At 38.9% G+C, this 18,487-nt stretch overlaps 1 protein-coding gene across 1 annotated transcript in view; it reads left to right on the top strand.

Moving 5' to 3' along the window:
• LOC110365678 (uncharacterized) overlaps nt 1-18,487 on the top strand; it is a 191,933-nt gene that overhangs the window by 119,539 nt on the left and 53,907 nt on the right. Inside the window, exons 5-9 of the mRNA XM_065058307.1 lie at nt 8,128-8,196; nt 8,660-8,710; nt 10,154-10,611; nt 12,501-12,622; nt 13,156-13,254. Coding sequence (XP_064914379.1) covers nt 10,398-10,611; nt 12,501-12,622; nt 13,156-13,254 — 435 coding nt within the window. The 5' untranslated portion in view covers nt 8,128-8,196; nt 8,660-8,710; nt 10,154-10,397. The remainder of the gene's footprint in view (nt 1-8,127; nt 8,197-8,659; nt 8,711-10,153; nt 10,612-12,500; nt 12,623-13,155; nt 13,255-18,487) is intronic.

Below are 18,487 nucleotides of genomic sequence, written 5' to 3'. Positions count from 1 at the left end.
GACTACTTTTGTTATTCTCTAGTCATGTTGTACTGATGCAGTGGTATGAGATGTTCAGCGTTTTTGTATGGACATTTCTTGTGTTTCTTGAGTACATTTAACTTTGAACTTTTCTTTCATTCCTGTACTAGCATTCATACTAATTACCTTTTTGTGTGCTATTGTTCAACGTCACTATAAAATGAGCTGCTCTCAACAGCAAAAACAAGATCTTTGTAAGTAATTTCCCAAATATCATAATTCAAATCTGTGTTTCATTCGGTTTTCAAGTGCTCTGTTAAATATAGACAAAGGGGAAATTTTCACAGTCACAGATAGTATTTAGACATCAAATCTCTCTCTTTCCTCTGCCTTTTGCCTTTAGAAAGTCCTCCCATGGAAGTGTATATGATTTCTGAACTATTGTTTCTCAGGAGGCAGTGAGTAATATAAGGAGCAGATACCTCTGACTTTTTTTTTTTTTTTAGACACCTGCCAGCTCGGTAGCACCTCTGGCCCTTTTCTTCAGGGCTTCAATAATTAGAGCTGTGTGAAGTTTCACACGTAGAATGGAATTGGATGATTCCAGCATCTAATGAGGTCAAAGGCTAAATTCCTCTGGTGTGCAACATGTTACCCCAGGCTGAATTACAGGCCTGTAAACCGGAATGGTTAGATCCTCAACTTCAGAATATTAACTTGTTAATTTAGTTTTTTTGCAATGGGTAGAAAATCACCACACCACACAACTGTCAATTTTGTATCACTGTTGACATCTTTTTCCCACACCTTGCAACCTGAATTGCAGGATGTGATTCTGTGCTGTGTTGCAATACCTCTTTGCTCTTCTAATTGCAGGAGGACATGTGGATGATACAAAGCATCACACAGCCTTGACCCAACAGGCTAATCCACTGCTGACATAGAGCAGTGTAGCTGACTGTGTGTTCTATGGCTCTGGCCCCAAAAGTGGCAATCATTGCAAGTCGTAACCACTAGTCTATACTGGGGTATGTAAGCTGGCATGCTTGACATAAGCGGTATAAACTGGTTATGGCATTGCCTCTGCCATGAGATTTACAAGCTCTGGTCATGCAAACCAGGTTTCTTAGAAGGAAAAGAATGGAAGATAGCTTTGCAGATAAGTAAGCACATGGGTACAAGTTTCAAACAACCTCTGTGTAAAAGTTCACTTTGAGTCAAGTGCCTAAAGAGCTAGATGCCAGTTTGTTGCATGCTAACCAAAGCTGGGCTGCTGATGCTATTTTGTTTGTGATGTATTTAAACCTTTTCTTAAGATTTATGTGTCCTTCCAAAAGGCACCCAGTGAACAGGCTAAATGCTTGGCATACTTTCATTCTGGCCTCACAATCTAGCACAGGCTGTGGATAACTGGGTCTGCAGTTGGAAATGTAGCTCTCCTGCTTTAGTTTGGCAGTCGATCACTTCTATCAAGGTACAGTTGCCTTTGGCCAAGCCCCTGGGATCTCTGCAAAGCTTTTCTCAGCCACAAATCATTCCTTCATTCAGCATGTCACTTGACATCTTTGGTATTATAAATTAGTTCAAGAGCATGGACACCCATTTCACCTCCTCACCAAGGGCCCAGTTCTCATGTATTCTGAAGTTATTTATTTTTGCTTTAGGGGACAATGCAGTTTCACTCTCCTACTGCACTATCAAGAGAACAAGTCCCTTTGAGCCAAACACCTGCTTTCTTTTAGAAAGAATGATGGGGAAATGCCTTTTTTAAAGCCTCTGTTTATCTACTTTCTTAATTTACAAAAAGTCCCTGATTACTCAGATCCCCAGAGATTTCCTTTAAAAAGTATAGCAGACCAACGTCAAAAAAAAAAAAAAGGAAAAATAAAGTGTTGCCTTTCTCTTGCAACAACAGAGACAAAACCATGGCAATGTGCCCTCAAGGTTACCAGACTCTTGTTCTATCCTGGAGTGAAAATCCAGAAGTGAGTGATCTCCACTAAGAAAACAATAGATCAGTTGGTGTCTGTGAGCTCCAGCCTTGGCACTCTTTGCTGGCCGATGCCTGCAAGTTGGAAGCCAGCTGAGACACTTCACCTTACCGCAAGGCTGATGTGGCCCTCAGTGAATATGAGTTTGATGCCATTGCCTTACAGGCTCCAGTCTCCTTATCCAGTAATTTTCTCTCAAGTTACAAACAGAGGTGGCTGTGTTAGGAAGTGCCCAGGATACTCGTGAGTACATTGGCCTGCCCTGATTTAATGCTGTTTTATCATCTTGTATTCTCTGACAAATCTAGAGAAAGGTGTCACAAAGCTTTATACTTAGCTATAACTTTTGCAAGGGCTTATGAGCCTTAAGCATCTAATTCTCTTATTATTTTTGAGAATCACATCCTCAGTTCTTCTTTTTCCACAGGTTTTTAAGGTGGCAAGTTTATAAACATAACATGACCATGCTGTGTAATGTTGCCACAATTTCTGGCTACACCAGATCCTCCTGTTCCTCTAGCATAAGCAGTGTTTTGCAATGCCACAGGGAAGAGCCAGTATTGACAGTACATCTGAGTCCTTACACAGCACCAGCAATTTTAAATAACAGATCATTTTCTGTGGGCTAGCAGGTAAGGAGCATGAACACTCCAAGCATAGAAGTAACAGACTTGACTGCAATTCAATTTGTTGTGACCTTCAATTACTCTTTTATTGTATCAGTGCCTTAAGACCTCACTCACAGACTACAGCTGTGTTGTACTGTACAAACACATCGATGAAAAAAATAGGTCTTGCTACCAAATGCTTTAGCCTTGGGTCATCTTATTTATAGCTTATGATTGTGATCTAAAACATGCAGAATGCTGTAGTCTAATTGTATCTAGTCTGACTGTCTAAGGCAAGCATAGGATGGAGACATGACTGTACCAGCAACTTCTATGCCTACAGCTGATCCTGAGCACTTCAAGTACAAGTTTGCGCCTGCCCCATTTTGGCCTTGACAGGTGGCCTGTGGCCCATGAGCCACAGCACAGTTCTCCACTGCTGCGCTCATACAGCTTTCAGCACCTTCCTAAAACAGGTCCTCTCTGAGGTCAGGTTATTGCATCTCTTTCCGCTTTTCCCTCTAGGCTGCTGTGTATCCAGCTGTCGGCTGAAATAAGGAAGGCAGCATCACGTTTGGATCAAATCTTTTCCCTCCAACTCAGTCCAGAATTGGGAAAATATCCAGGAGTTACAGGAAGAACAAAATGTATTATTAAATTACCTTAACTAAAAGTGGTTTTGTCTTGTGTGTTGTTTTTTTTGTTTCCTTATTTTGTTTTTCTACTCATGGTAATGTATAGATTCAACTCAGAAATACCTGGTCCCAGTATATGCAAGATTCAGATGCAGGTCTCAGGTCAGGGTAATTCGGAGTAAGGACTGAGGCTTGATTCTTCCTGTCATAGTTAAATAACCTAATCTGGAGACTACTGATGGTAGTATTATTCTGTGTTGAAGGTGCTATACTTTGTAAAAGAATAACTATTTATTGCATGAGCAAAAGAGGCAGATTGACTCCATAGAGCTGTTTTGGAGTTTAGTGGTGAGAAAAGGATTTTCAAAAGGCTGGGTTCAGATCACCCTCTTTCAAGAGGGGCAGGGACCTCTGCCTTTCGATGCCCTGAGTGCTAAGCTTCCTCACTTCCAGCAGTCAGGTGGGGGCAGAGAATGAAATTAAAAAATCAAAATATTTTAATCTGGAATACTTTACAGATACAGTGAAGAGCCAGAAAGTACATTACAAATAATAATGTACTGGCATTTGAATGAAAAAGTTGTGGAAAGGACAAAAATTCATTACTTACTCATAAATTTTCTAGCTGAGCAGAAATGTGTTTTCAACTTGGTCTCCAATATCACATTATAGTATAGAGTATGTATACAGTAAATTTCATATGTGGTGTATAGTGTGTCTCATCACTATGTACTTAGACACTATTTCATGGGTAGTAAAGCACACTTAGAAATATTTTCCATAATGGTAACTTTGACATTTTATGTGACTGAAAATACGAAATAGTTCAAGACAACATTGCACACCTAAATGGAAAAGCAACTGCACAAGCAGAATATAATATTAATTATAAAATGTATGCAGTTTTGCAGGCACAAAGTTTTTTTACATTTCTAGTAACCAAACATATTTTCTCCCATTTGCACTCCCATTATTCTACTGGGACAGTATCTTGTAGTTTGCGTATCTCCCCTTCATGCAAACAAAACAACTAGGCTTTACAGAGAATTTCAAAATCAGTTGTGTCTGCTGAGGTGAAACTAAATTAAGTGAGAAAACTGTACATAAAAGAACAAGAGCCAGATGCCTTTTATTTGGAAGAAAAACTTACTTGACAAGTAACCCTATGTATTGGAGAGTGACTGCTAGTGCTAAGAAATCTGAAAGTCTGATGAAATGTGAAAAAGCTGTATACTTTTCATTTTCCTCTTTATCTCCTTGAAAATGTTAATTGAAGCTTGACTAAAAGTTTCTAGTGAGTATGCGAGGGTAGTCTGGAGGCCAGATCTCAGAAATATTAGGGAAATCCTTTGTCTGTGCTTTTGTTGGCACAGGTAAGCCAGTGCACTAGAGAGGTTTCTTGAGTTTTGAATCCATTTTTGTTCAGGTAACATTTTAATTTGCTCTCCTCTCACTGGATTTGGTAAGGACTTGCCTCAGAATGGCCCAGTACAGATTTATTTTCAAAAATTACTACATTAAGAAAAACAGCAATTCTCAAAGGCAAACACATAATCTCATACACAAAACACACCTTGGGTTTTATTCATTTCTCGCTGACACAAGGTGTAATTTAGTTGTCTAAAATGGAGTCATTGATGATTTACGTCAGAAACAGGCCCACAAAGGCTATTTTTGACACACACACATACAACTAAATGACATTTACTTTTTTCACATTCACTCCCCAGTGTTGTTGTATACATCCTCGGTGGCATTATTAAGTGGAGCTTTTCAAACAGATGAAGTATGTTACTTGCTGTGGCTAAATTGTAATGAAAGAAGAGATGGCTGTTTGCCAATGAATGGTGTGTAGCTTGTAGAAGCATGTAATTACATAAATCACAAACATATGCAGAAGATGTTTTCTCTTTACATTTAACTGGTGTTGCCTGGAGCTATAGCAGCTTGCAGCTCTATTTAATTACCATAATTATTTTAAATGTGTATATCTGGGCAATCTTTGAGCTTTATGAGAATGTTATTCATACCTTATCAGTAAAAATCTAAAGGGTCCCATTCTTTCCCCAAAGGGGCGGCAGTAACCAGGTTTCTCCAGTTTTCAGGCATAGGGTGACTGTGATGTTTATATTTTTATTTGGAATTACAGGTTTTTCAAAAACCCAAGCCTCTGAAACTAATCAGATCTTGAAATCTCAGTAGACACTATAATTTCCTGGTAGGAAATTAAGCATTGTACATTGTGGAAAGAAAGTACCTGGAGAGGTCCTGATTAGCTTCTTTTACGTCTTAATTTGCTGACTGTGTAAACGTTGTTTGGCCAAACAGATTGACAAGTGTCTAGGAAAGGTATTGACTGTGTTAAAATGGATACTTCCTATGGGAAATGTAAAAAAAAAAACAAAAACAAAAACCAACAAACAAACCCACCTGACAGGCTAGCTGGGATTTTCTAGTTAATTTTTTCAAGCAGTCAAATGTGTTACAATGGGGCATTTTTTTTTTAGTTCTCTTGTACACTAGTGTAAACCTGTTTCAGATAACAAATGCTAATGGAGTTGCCCCAGAAACACTGCAGGATAACACAGGCTCTTAGTTCTTCTCTCATTTATGTCAGTTTTATGTTGACTTCATGCCATTGATATTGGTCAAGTTACTTGTGGCTCAGACCAGTACAAATGAGAAAGGACATGAGTCCTGATATATAGGGTGACTGACCAATGTAGACACGCCTCAGTTTTCCCTAACTAATGTAAATTGGTGAGTATAGAATTCCTCCACTTGAATACATTGGAGCTGGTAAGACCTTGGGGAATAAGAAATCTGATAGCTAAATAACCTCAAAAGACCAAGCAGTAGGAACCATAAGCAACTGTCACACATAACTGATGAAGAATACTTACGAATACAGATACAGAATCCTTATACACTGAAAGACCAAGAAAAGCAGGTTTTGTGGGAAAATATTAGTATGCCTTTTTAGTTTAACTCTGCATTTATGAAAACAGGTTTTTGGACAAATGAACCCTTCCTATATTACAAACAACCAGCTGGTCAAACACCTGAATGCAAAGATAGTAAAGTCGCAAAAGTTTCATGTTTCAGTAAAATAAAAAATAGTAATTATTAGAAATGTTAGAAGTCCAATTCTAGAAATAAGTTAAATATAATTAAATACCCAGTGGAGATCAGATTGAACAAACAGTACTTTCACATTAGTCAGTGTCTGGGAAATAGGATGATAATTTGCACCTTGTCTTCTTTGTCAAGCACTATAGTTAACCTTGCAAGTGATGCCTCCTCAAAATTGCTTTGGTAAGTCACAAGATAACTTTTTTCAGCTATAATGTGACATGCCAGCTGTAGATCATATATGCAGTTTTGTGACACAGCTTAGTCTTTTCTTCCACCACCCAAGAGAAAGCATATACGAAGCATTACTGTCAGAGATCAGTTACTACAATCTCTTGTGGAAAAAAAAATATGCAAGCCTTCAGAGTGCCAGGGAACAATGCACTTTCCACATCAAAGACCGTTTTGTTTAATAACCACAAATTATTTCAGGTAATTTGGCACCAATTTAATTGCGCCCACAAGAATGTCCTCAACAATAACAATAAAAAGAAGTAACAAAAGAACCATCCCTACTACCAAACCTGTCAGGATGAGCTGAAGGCAGAGTTTCCGTTCATTAAATTATGATTAGCCTTGCTAATACCTTGTTTATCAAATCCCTGTACTGTGCTGCAGACACACCACAGGGAAACCTATATGTGATGTTTTGAAAAGGAAGCTGATGGAAAGTGATACTTTTTGCACACATTGGAATGACAATAAAATCCTTCAGATGAAGGTGCACACTAAAGAAGTAATTAAAAATGCAGATTATGAGCAGCTGAAATTAAAATCCAGCCAAGACATTGTCAGTTAATGTATTTCATTAAAACAAAGATCATGAGGACAAACACAATATTCGCTAACACTGAGGAGCATTTAATCTGGATTTGCAGTTAGATTGTTGTTGTTGTTATTGCTTTTTGGTTTGTTTTTTTTTTTTTTTTTCATTTCATATATTTCCAAATCACTGTGTGATTGAAAGGCTATGATGGTTACATTAACCTACCATCTCTGTAGTATTGACATAGATAGAGAGGCTGATATACGCCTTGTCAATAGATTACAAAGCTCTTTGCTGAATAGCAAAAGAATGTGGGAAGGGGAAATCCCCCTAGTTTTGCCTCTGGGAAGAATATATCTTGGTAATTTCAAATAGTGAAACTGAACACAGATGTTTGGAAGATTCATTTTAAAAGCTGATACTGGAAAGCTGATGTGAAATTCTATTAAGTTCAAATGTTTTGTGCTTTCTCCAGCATGATGGAGAAACTTCCTTCTGACCTTCCTTAAATGCATTTACTTGCAGCTGACCAATGGTAGTGCCATAGAAAGAACAGAGTCCTTTATAGAAAAGCTTTCACATTTCTCCTTATGAAAGCCATGTTTACTATGGCTTTTTTTCACAGTGAGATTTTCCCCTTCCATGGACCAGAGAAGAGACTACAGGCCAAATTTTAACAGAAAGTCTCTGACTGAATATAAGAAAAAAAAATGAAACAAATTAAGTCAGGATGATTTTTCCTTGAAATCTGGACATAATCTTTTGTACTTGACCAAGGATTCCTTAAGATAAAATTAAAATATTCAGTTCCAAGTCAGAAGGACTCCGTGGTCTGTGTAATAGGTTCATTGTTCTCAGACAACTTACTGTCTGTGTCTCCAGCTTTCTTTTGCATGGCTGTGCTTTGGCTCTGAATGTTACATGCTCCAAAAAGTATATCTCAGTATGCATTTCCTTAATCTTTTGAGTCTAATGCAGACAATTTGATCTGATTTTTTTTTTAAATCCCATTCTTTATCATTGTTTCTTTTCAGTCAGGCCTGTCATTGACTAACTACATAAATCCTGCTACAATGAGATAGAAATTATCACATCTCCAAGTGGTAAGAATTTTGTACTATGGACCACAGTTTCAGCCTGAATTTCATTTGTTTTTCAAAGGATTTCCTTGTATGGTGACTGAAACTGTTGCATGACTGGTGGGAGAGAGAGGGGAGAAAAAATAGGTTCTGCATGTTAATAATAATTACATGACATCTGTGAGATGAAACGTTACAACATGAATTACCTAACTTCATTCTACTTTGAAGTACAGCAGATTGTTATAAAGTTTGCAAAACATTTCATCATCTGTTAGGAATACATGGTAAATTCCCCATCTCAAAGTTATAGCCATACAATGAAGGGCTGTAGTACTTGAAACTTGAAGTGAAAGGAGCTGGATGTGATTATGAATTGAACTGTAATGTAATCTGGGTTTTCCAGTCAAGTTTTCCAGTGAAAGCTGAGGTTAGCTAACGATTTCTTTCCTATGCCCTGCCCTAAGGATCTGTTCTATTTTTCCAGGGGACCCTGGCAAGAGACTTGCAGATATTTAAAACCTCTAATTAATGCCAGGTATTTCACTTTGTTTTTATTTTTAAAGCATGAAAAAAATAATTACTAAGCCAAAGAAAAACACAAATATTTTCCATTTGCCATTCATTACAGATGTCAGACATCCATAAATATAGAAATGGTCAGCTGCAGGTGTACCCTTGTTCTGTTGTGTAATGCACACTATTCCTATAACATTACTAAAAATGGTCTGTCTGGCTAATAAATAACACTACCATTACATAGTAAAAGGTGAAAATTAATATGAACGCTGCTGGTGAGTTAGCTGTATTAACAAGCCAATCATGTAGTATTAGCAGTTATAATGGGAAACAACATAAACTTTTAAGAGCTTCTGCAAAAGCTTTCAGTCCTTTCAATATTGGGAATTTAAAACCAGTGCTGTCCTGTAAGTCATTTCCATTTCTCTAAATTTAAGAGGAAAAACATGTAGGAATTTTTTAAACGAAGTCACTGACATCTGCATCTCAAAAAAGAGCTGTCTCCAACTTGCATATATCACTGTTATCTCTGATGCTCTGCTGGTAAAGCTCTGTTGCGACCATCAAAGGTTCTGGCCCATGAATGATAACTTTTGATAGCTAACCGATAGCTAACTGATAACCCCTTACTGATAGCAAAACCTCTCCCACACCCAGAGCAAGAAAAGAGTGCAATCTAAAATGGCAATGAGGAAAAGGGAGACAATAAACAAACAAAAGACTAATTAATGTCTTCTGCCTAGACACAGACCCATGTCTGATCGACAGCCCATCTTGCCCTGTGTCCTCTCGCTGATGTTGCATAGTACTTTGGGAAAAAATTAAGACCAGACCATATAACCTGGAGTTTCCATCCAGATTGTGTTAGCAGCTGAGGGAGTTTCTGAAATAGTTTTGTCTTGACAATTATAGGTAACAACCACTAATGAATCTATTGTAGACAAATTATACAATCGTTGTCTGAACCCACTTTGGTCTCTACAGCATCCAGTGTCAGTGAATACCACAATTTAATCGTGTGCTGTGCAAAATGTAGAATGCTGAGCGTCGCAGCCTTTGCCAGGATGGTTCTTAGCTCCTGTTTGTATGTCCTCAAAGAATTACCATTGTGTGTAGTTCTACAACAGCTTCCTCTCTATCCTGCACATCTGGGGAGGAACGACATGCAGTCTGGCCCAAGATGATAAGTAGGATGGTGGGATTCTGCTTGATTAGTAATATCTTTTATGGATTGTATATGTTTGAGTCAAATGTACTAATTCCCCCTCTCTGTCTTCTTCCCATTCTTTTAATTTTATTCTTGGCTGCAGAAAAATCACTGAAGAAAAATGTACCTTGAAAGACTGTTATGCTTGGCAATGCTTTATTATGTTGCTGTGCGTCAAGAGCATATTTGATCTGAATTTATTTCTAGGAGATAAGTAGATTAAAAGAAAATTAATTGGAAATATTTCTGTTTCAGGTATCAGTTGGTAACACACATCAGAGGGTAAAAATTAAAAGACAAACCTCTATCAACTAGAAAAGCAAGTCTGCTCTCAAACCTTGTGCTATGAGTTCATGCGGAAAACTTCACAAGGATGTGACATTCCTAACCTGCCTAAACAAGAATACATGGAAGAACTGATAACTTTATTCTGTCCTATACCTCAGAAATTATATCAGTGAAAATTTTCTATTTCCCAAAGTCAAGTGCCTATGCATTTATGCCTATAACTGCATTTTTAATTGCCATCTATCAAGTACTGCAATTAGATGCATGTTGTAGTGATGAAGGGAAGCAGCAAGGAACTGAATTTTTTCATATTTGTAAACTAATGTTAAATTCTGATCTCAGTCAAGTTAGTGTCAAAGCTGGGAGTTCTCGACTGTTTCCAAGCCAGAAGACATGGATGCAGGTCTGGAACCGGGACCCAGCAGGTTAGTCCGTCTTCTTTCCCTGTGCACATATTCATTCTTATGGGCTTTAAACAAGTGGAGGAGAAGGGGCCCAGTGCAGGCAGCACAGCACCCACCAAGGAAAGCAATGTGATGCACAGCAGAATTTGCTGTCTGTGGCTTGAGAAATGGCTGTGATTTTACAAGCCAGCTCTAATAAATCACACAAAACTGCCTTTGGTGGTCCCTGCTTTGAGTAGCATTTTAAAAGTATTGAATTTCCATGGTTTTCATGGTCCCTCAGTGAAACCCAGATTAAATGCTGCAAAGAGGCATCACCGTAGAAGAAAAGGATAGGTACCACAAGGAGACAGGCCTGAAAGTGCCCAGAGGAGCAAGATCCTATAGCAACTACAGCTTGCATTATCTTCTCCAATGCCTTGAGGTGAACTTGAAATCTTTCAAGAAAGCAGATTGTAGGGCAATTGCTAGTCACTTTTGCAGTGCTAACGCTACCCTAAGTTAAAACATTTGACGATTACCCATCCTTGCTCAGAATGCAAGTATCTGTAAACCGTTATTGAAAAGAATGACACGGAGGCAAAATGGCTTAGTATTGCAGAAAAGTGAGATAGAAAACATAGCAAAGTTGTGTTCATGGTTCTATCCCTGCCGTCATGTTCTGGAGTTCATAGCAGTTACAGAAACAGTTGAATGTTTTATTTAGGAAAGAAAATAGCTATAAATCATAGATATGTTAGTTCATAATTTCTACAAAGTGTACCTGTTATCACTGTCCTAAACAAACTTCCACTCTTGATAATCATATTCCACAAATGGTGCTTCCAGATTCAATCTTCATTTATTACTGAAATGGCAGGAAACACCCCAGAGAAAACACCTTTGTTATATTTGTATGACTTATAAAGTGTTTTTAGGATCCTTTAAGAAATAGCTGATGAATGGCTCAAAAAAAAGAAAGAAAAATACCCACAAGAGATATTGTTGTGTCAGACAGATGGCTTTTGCAAAAACATATATTAGACAACATCTACGAGAATAGTGAGGTGACCTAATATTTTTCATTGATGTGTCATCACACCTTAATCTTTCCACTAAGTTTTGACCAGATTTTTTTTTTTTTTTTTTTCCCAGAAAAAGAGCAGGAGTTCAACATAATCTGCCACAGAAAACAGGGAAGAAGTTGAGAGTGAAATACTATTTTCTAAAATAAATTAGTGGAAACAGAAAGGAAGAAATTGGAAAGTGAGAAAGAGATACAAACATTTAAAAAATCAGAGTGGAAAGCAAAAAGAGTAAGAGAAGGGGAAAATGAGAGACCATGGTGAAAGAGCTGATGATAACCACTTAAGATGAAGTATCAATAAAGAGAAGATTATGAAGAAGGGTTAAAAATAGTAAAAAAGAGAAAGAGATAGAAAAATAATCATAGACAGAAGTGAAAGAGAAAATAAGAGGATATAAAACCAAATAAAAAAGGAGATGGAAGGAGATCTAAAGACAGGAAACAGGAAAATGTGGGAAAGAAACAAGAGATAGTGGTATTTAGTTAACACATATTGCTGCCTTATATCAGAGGGATGTAAACATGGAGCAGTCATGCTAGTTAGGGCTATGGGTTGGAAATAAAGGAACAATGTTTTCTTTTTATTTATTTTTTTCCATTTTTTTAAACATTGTTTAAGGCTTTTTAGCCAAAGATTAACATAGTGAGAGCCAAGAGAAAATGTTTAAAACACATAACCTGTGTCTAAAGCTAAATGTGAATACTAGTGGCAGCCCCTAGTGAGGAGGTGCCCATCAAGCTCAGCAGGCACACTATGGGCACTGGCATCCCAAAATCATTCTGCAACTCTGACCTTTGCTTCCAGCACTTGTAGCGTTGACTTTTATTATGGTATGTTTTGCAGAACAAATGGCCAACCGGGGTTGTCAGGCGTTATGCTGCTTTATATGGCTGCAGAGGGTTATGAACAGTCCTAACACTTCATACTCTGGCTTTGTGGAGGAGACCCATGGCGACTGTGACAAGGTGCGTCAGTCTAAACAAGACAGCAAGCTATCAGATGCAGGCACCTACTCTAAAACACTCTCTTTTCCCTCTATTTTTAATCTCATATTTTCATGTAAGAAGTCTACCATTGATGCGGTCACCGCCTCAAGTATTTTCTGTTGGCAGCTTTAATGAGCAACATTTTAAAACGCAAATTGCAAGCTCTTCAGTAAATGTGAGCTGGTGAGCAAATTTCATGCTGAAGGGAAGTGTGTTACAATTAGACACTTGCCCAGGACTGACGAGGAGAAATGGTGGGGTCCACTGGTGTCGGGTTTTCCTCGCTTAGGTGGAGCACAGAATTCTTCACAGAGCCACAGGAGTCACACCTGCAGCCCAGGGAAGGGCCAAATCACGGACCCATTTTGCCGAGGATTAGTTACCTGTGACTTTCAAGTGGCAGTGGCCAGGAGAAGGGTAGTTTTTATAGGTCTAAACTGAAAGATCAGCTTTTATCATCCATCAAGTTTTAAAGCCTTTACCAATTCTTTTTTGTTGTTTTTATTCTTCAGGAGGGCTCAAAAGACCTGGGCTCATGGGTCACTGGTTCCAGGCTACGGCAGCCAGGGGAAGCATCAACAGCAGCACCACAAAGCTCAGTCCTTGTAATGGTAGGTGAAGTTTCCCAATCAGTAGAGGGGAAATCCATACAAGATTGAAACCTTTTCTTTCTTGGGCCAAGAGGAAGTCTCCATCCACAGGAATGGAACGTGTAACCCAAACATAATACAGGTGTGAAGGCTAAACACGGGAAACACCTACCACAGCTCCAACAGCCAAAGCAAACACAAGAGAGCTCAGTAGTTATGGCTTCAAATAGCTTGTTCCTCAGTTCTTTTCATATTTCACTGACATTCTCACAGACACTGGCCCATGTACATAGCAAACCTCAAATGCGTTTTAAAACTAACCCAAAAAAGAAAAACAAAATTCTTATGGATCAGAGGTAGTTAACTAGCCCTGGATTCTGTACTACCTTAACATGTTTTTTCTTTCCTTGTTTGCTTTTTTTGTTTGTTTGGTTTGGTTTGTTTGTGTTTGGTTTGTTTCATTTTTTGCTTGTTTGTTAGGTTGTTTGGGTTTTTTTCCTGTGTTTGTTTGATTTAGGAAGTGGACCTGTTTTTTTTTCCACCCTTTCCTACTCTTTTGTCTAAGTTTTTCAAACTACCAAACAAAAAGTCAGATCATCAGTTTTGTTTTACTTGATTTTATAAACCACTGAGAAAAGCTATTAATTTTTGTTTGTCTTCTCAATTTAATGGTAAAACTGAAAACAACCAGAATAAATGTGGGCAATGATGTGATTTTTCCAGCAACATCATAATCATCAGGGAGAGTACTAGACTGCTGCTTGATTAAATATGTCAAATTTGCTGTGATCCATTATTTTCTGAGAAAATCTTGACAACAAATGGATTCTCTCTTTACTATTCTCTCAGCATTTCTATCAACATCCTCTTTACTACATTTATATCTAGAAAAAAGAAGTTGAAGTTGGGGTTACTACATTAATCTAGAACAGTAGAAAGATAATGCTTGTGGATCTGTCTACGCACTTGAACAAGAAACTGAAGTGAGATCTACTTGGCAGCCATGTATAAACCACGTAAAATCTATCCATGTACTGTCACCAATAACTGAAAGCATTCAGAAGAAAAAAAGTAGTTTCTCACAGAAAAGCTGACAGTGCAGCATCGAACCACTATCTTCTGTCCCCACCTGTTCATATCTGCAGACACTAGCATGGATATAGCTTGTTGCTCACATGTATTATTAGAGCCCCTGGCTACATTGCATCCAGTTTGCCTAAAAATTATTTCTCAAATATAATTCAGGTACTGGGTACCTTATTTTTTGCATTCCCCATTTAACTCCAAGTTGCAATATCACTGAGCACACAAGCCTCTCAAAAGAAGTCATCATGTTTACCTCATTAAATTTATTTCACTAATGAAAATGACACCCATATTGCACTTGGGTGCACGTTTGGAACTAGGAAGTTTTCTTCAACTTTACTTTACTTGATTGAACTAAAAGTAACCATGCAGATTCCCCTAACTTCGAACTCTGTATGGAGCTGTAAAAATCATGGTTTGCTTTAAAAGATCCTTGCTCTCAACCACAAATTTTGCTTTGCTGAGTACTGGCATCTCAAACCAGCAATGACTGAGCTCTACGGGGCTGATCCAGGAAAGCATTCATGTAAATGTTTGATTACAGGTCCCGTTGAAAGCCAGTGCCTGAAAATATACAGCTGATCACACATTCAACTGGTTTATTGGATCAAGACCAGGGCACGAGGTCTTGGAGATGGACATGTCCATGCTGTGCTGACAAACATCTGCACCTGGCAATGAGGCCAACTTTTCTTACAGGCTCCATGCTCTGCTTGGCTATTTTAGGACAGATTAGGGACCAGTACTTGGAGGGGGATGGTTATTATGTGGATAAAGGTCAGAAGTTTGCCTGCTTGCTTAAACTGGCAAAATCTGGTTTTAATCCATGAAAACACACCAAAACACTCTTCTTGGAGAGAAAGGTATGTTGTATTTTTCCTGACCGCTGCTTTCCCCAGTGGCAAGTTTCTCATTTAAAATTATATCCACAGCTTTGTTTATGAGACTTTACAGAAGGATTTGCATGGGTTAGCGAAGGGAGGGAAGTACTCCCATACACAGAAACACAGAACCCATTAAAGCACATGCGGCTCTGGTGGTTCCCCTCCCCAGCTGCTACTAAGTTTATTTGCAGGCTGCAGCCTGGAAAAGGGGCTGCAGCCCATCTGCACCCCGTATGTGGGAACTCATTTCCAAGATAGCTGCAGGAGTGTGGGTCCAGCAGACCCTCCCCTAACGTCCCCCCCTGATCCCCCTCCGTGCTGACCTAATTGGAGCCAGAGCAGAGGCCACCAAGTGCTGCGGTTTCATGGTGTGGGGGGGTCGGGGGCTCAGCTGCGCTGCTGATTCTTTGAGGTCCCCCACCGTTCTCCTCTTCCCTGGCATAACCGTGGGGTTAAACAGCGTAGCAAACCTTGTGTGGGGCCCTCTGCATGGGGTGAGCTTCACCCCTAGAGCAGATCCAGCCTCACACTGCACAGGGCAGGAGCAGGAGATCAAAGAGGCAATGCTGTGTCGCTGCACCACATCTTCTGGGTCTGAGTTTCTTCCCTCTTGAGCTGCAAAGCTGACACTGGCTGTGTGATGGCGTGGGCATTGGGGGGATGTTGTGAGCAAGCATCTGGGGAGAAAAAATCAAAGGGCAATACAGAAACCGACACAGGGAAAGGAGATGGTGTTGCTTAAATTATGTCTCACTATATTGTGTTTTGCACAGGAGGAAAAAGTTTCTTTTTATATTTTGGGCCTGTCTGGAAGATGTTAGGAAGGGTTGTCTGAAGTGTTGTCTTAGAGTGGTGAGGGAAAAGGCATCTTGTGTTTTAAGCCTTTGTTAAAGGGAAAGGGACAAGCACTGAGGGTAGGAAAAAGGAGAGAGGAACATTAGCAAACAACTGCATTCAAGAGCATTTGCAAAGGGGTTTGCTCTGAGTGCAAAGGTTTAGAGGCTTTCTTAGAAAGATATAAGAATAAGCATTTTAAGAGGCAGTAATTCTGTGGCATAAGTGAATAATTAAACTAACGAAGGAAAACACTTTAAAGCAAATGATTGTACAGAAAGTTAATGCAGGGCAAATGTCAGCAGGCAACCTTCAAAAGGTTTTAGACATTTTAGCAGTTTTATAAGTATCCACTTTCATGTGTATCTATCTGTGTTTCAGCTGAGTATCTGGCTCCCAAGGCCAGCTCTGCCCAAAAGGTGAAGTCACATTTAAAGTAAGCAGTGACCTTTTGATCAAAAATCATGAAGTCACATGCTCAAGAAAAAGAGAGAGTGATGGTCACACTTTATGGCTTTAAGCTTCAGGCTTGTTTTAACACCAACTTCCTTAAGGTCTCTTTCTTTTTCTTTTTTTTAAATCAGATTTTTTTGTTCTTTTTTAATATATTTTAATTTTTGTCTTAAGTTTGCTTTTGTCCAGTAATTTGTTTTGGTAAAATTGATAGTATGTAAAGCCATGTTAACTGTCGCAAAAGTGTTTCGATTTCCTTAACTAAACACAGAGGTACTGAGGTCCAATTCATGGCTGTGGGAACTGCTGCCATGGCCCTGCGTTCCACATTTTGCCCACAGCATTTTCCCTCTCCCACTGCTGTCTCAGCATTTCCGCATTCTGAAGAGAGCGCATTTTAAAACTCCCAGATCTCAATGTGTGGATGTGGTGACTGCTGGGGTTGTTGGCCACTGTTTCAGGCCACCACAGAAAGGCTGGTGGCCATGCAGAGAAGGATTGGGGTTTTCGGAGGTGCCAGTGGTGCTGGGAATGCACCTTACTCCTCCTGTCCTACCTGACAGCCTCATGATCCTCCATCCTGCCTTGCCAGTCTTCCTCACCACCTTAAAGGAGAAACTCTGAGTGTTTATTAAGGACTTGTATTTCTCAAGAATAAATGAAAAGGGAATGGTTTACCTCAGAGTCCAGGAGTTTTGCCTGTAAATAACCATACCAGTCCCCTTTGCTGTAATAAACCCAGGTCTTCTACTCCTCTAGTCTTCAGAGAGAAAGCCCTTATTAACTCTGGTATTAGCCACCACCTTATTTATTTCTTTTCCGTGGCTATTAGTGTTGAATCAGACTTTGTTGCTGAGGTTGAGAGGAAAGATGGTTGTAGTATTGGCTCTAATTACGTATTTTGCCTCAAGCCACTGACACAAACATTTATTTGCTCAAGGGTCACCAGAGAAGTGGTTGAAAAGCACCTAAAGATTTGAATTGGAATCTGATTCATATTCATGTTCGAGAATTCAGATGAGCCTTTTATCAAAACAAGCAAAGCCTTTACATCTTGAATTGAAAATGTTGTAGGAAAAGCTTCCTTCTGGTATTTACAAAAACTTTTGGTCAAGGTGAAAATTCAGGGAAGGTGACTTCCTCTTTTAATTTTACCACTTCTGTGTTAAATTTAGGAACTAAAAGCAAAAGAAACAACTTTAACCTCTTGGCTTTTAATTCAAAATGGTCCAAAATGAAGTGATATGGCTTTCTGTTCATTATAGAAAAAGTGCTACCAAGGTCTAGCATTAACCCCAACCACCTAACTTGTGTGACAGGTACAAATTTGTGTTTCTAGGATCCCACATCAAGTAAATACTTGTTAAACACACGCATTTTCTGTAGCGATGGTGGAGTCAAAATGACTGCTTTGCTTCTGCAGTATGTATCTTGGAGCTGGGTTTTTCCATGAAGTCTGTGGAAGCTTGTTACCAGGTTAAATGCCCAGCTTTCATTAAATGCACATCTGAAGGGTAAGTAAATGAATCCTGAACTTCACATTTGAGGGTATATGTGCTTTTCATGGATGTATGCCAACTAGATTGTAGATTTAAAGAGACGTTGTGATAACCTTAACCACACTGTGGCTAGACTAAACCTCAAAGATCTTGTTCCTAGGGGCACTGCTCTTTGAAGTGGCACCACTGACAGCTTTAGCTACTGCAGGTATTTATGAGGTAACAAATGATAAAGAAAAAAGGCACAAAATGTGATTTTAACAGCATGTAAGCATCACCAAACTGGATTATATTATTGCGTTCCATACCTTTGTTTGCTCAATTTGAGTTTTGTTTTCTTTTAGCTCTTTTATTCCTTTCCTTTTTCTCTTTCTCTATGAACCTGCCCTGAAGAAACATAGAAGTACTGTTTGCCAACTACAATAGAAAATCTCTGACAGCTCAGATGTATATATTTACTATGAACTGAACTTGCAGCTCTTAACTAATACTGTGTAT

Source organism: Columba livia, chromosome 3 (genome assembly GCF_036013475.1).
Source record: "Columba livia isolate bColLiv1 breed racing homer chromosome 3, bColLiv1.pat.W.v2, whole genome shotgun sequence".
NCBI classification, from domain to species: domain Eukaryota; kingdom Metazoa; phylum Chordata; class Aves; order Columbiformes; family Columbidae; genus Columba; species Columba livia.
The sequence above is the reverse complement of the archived record's forward strand: the minus strand, read 5'-3'. Positions and strand labels throughout refer to the sequence as shown.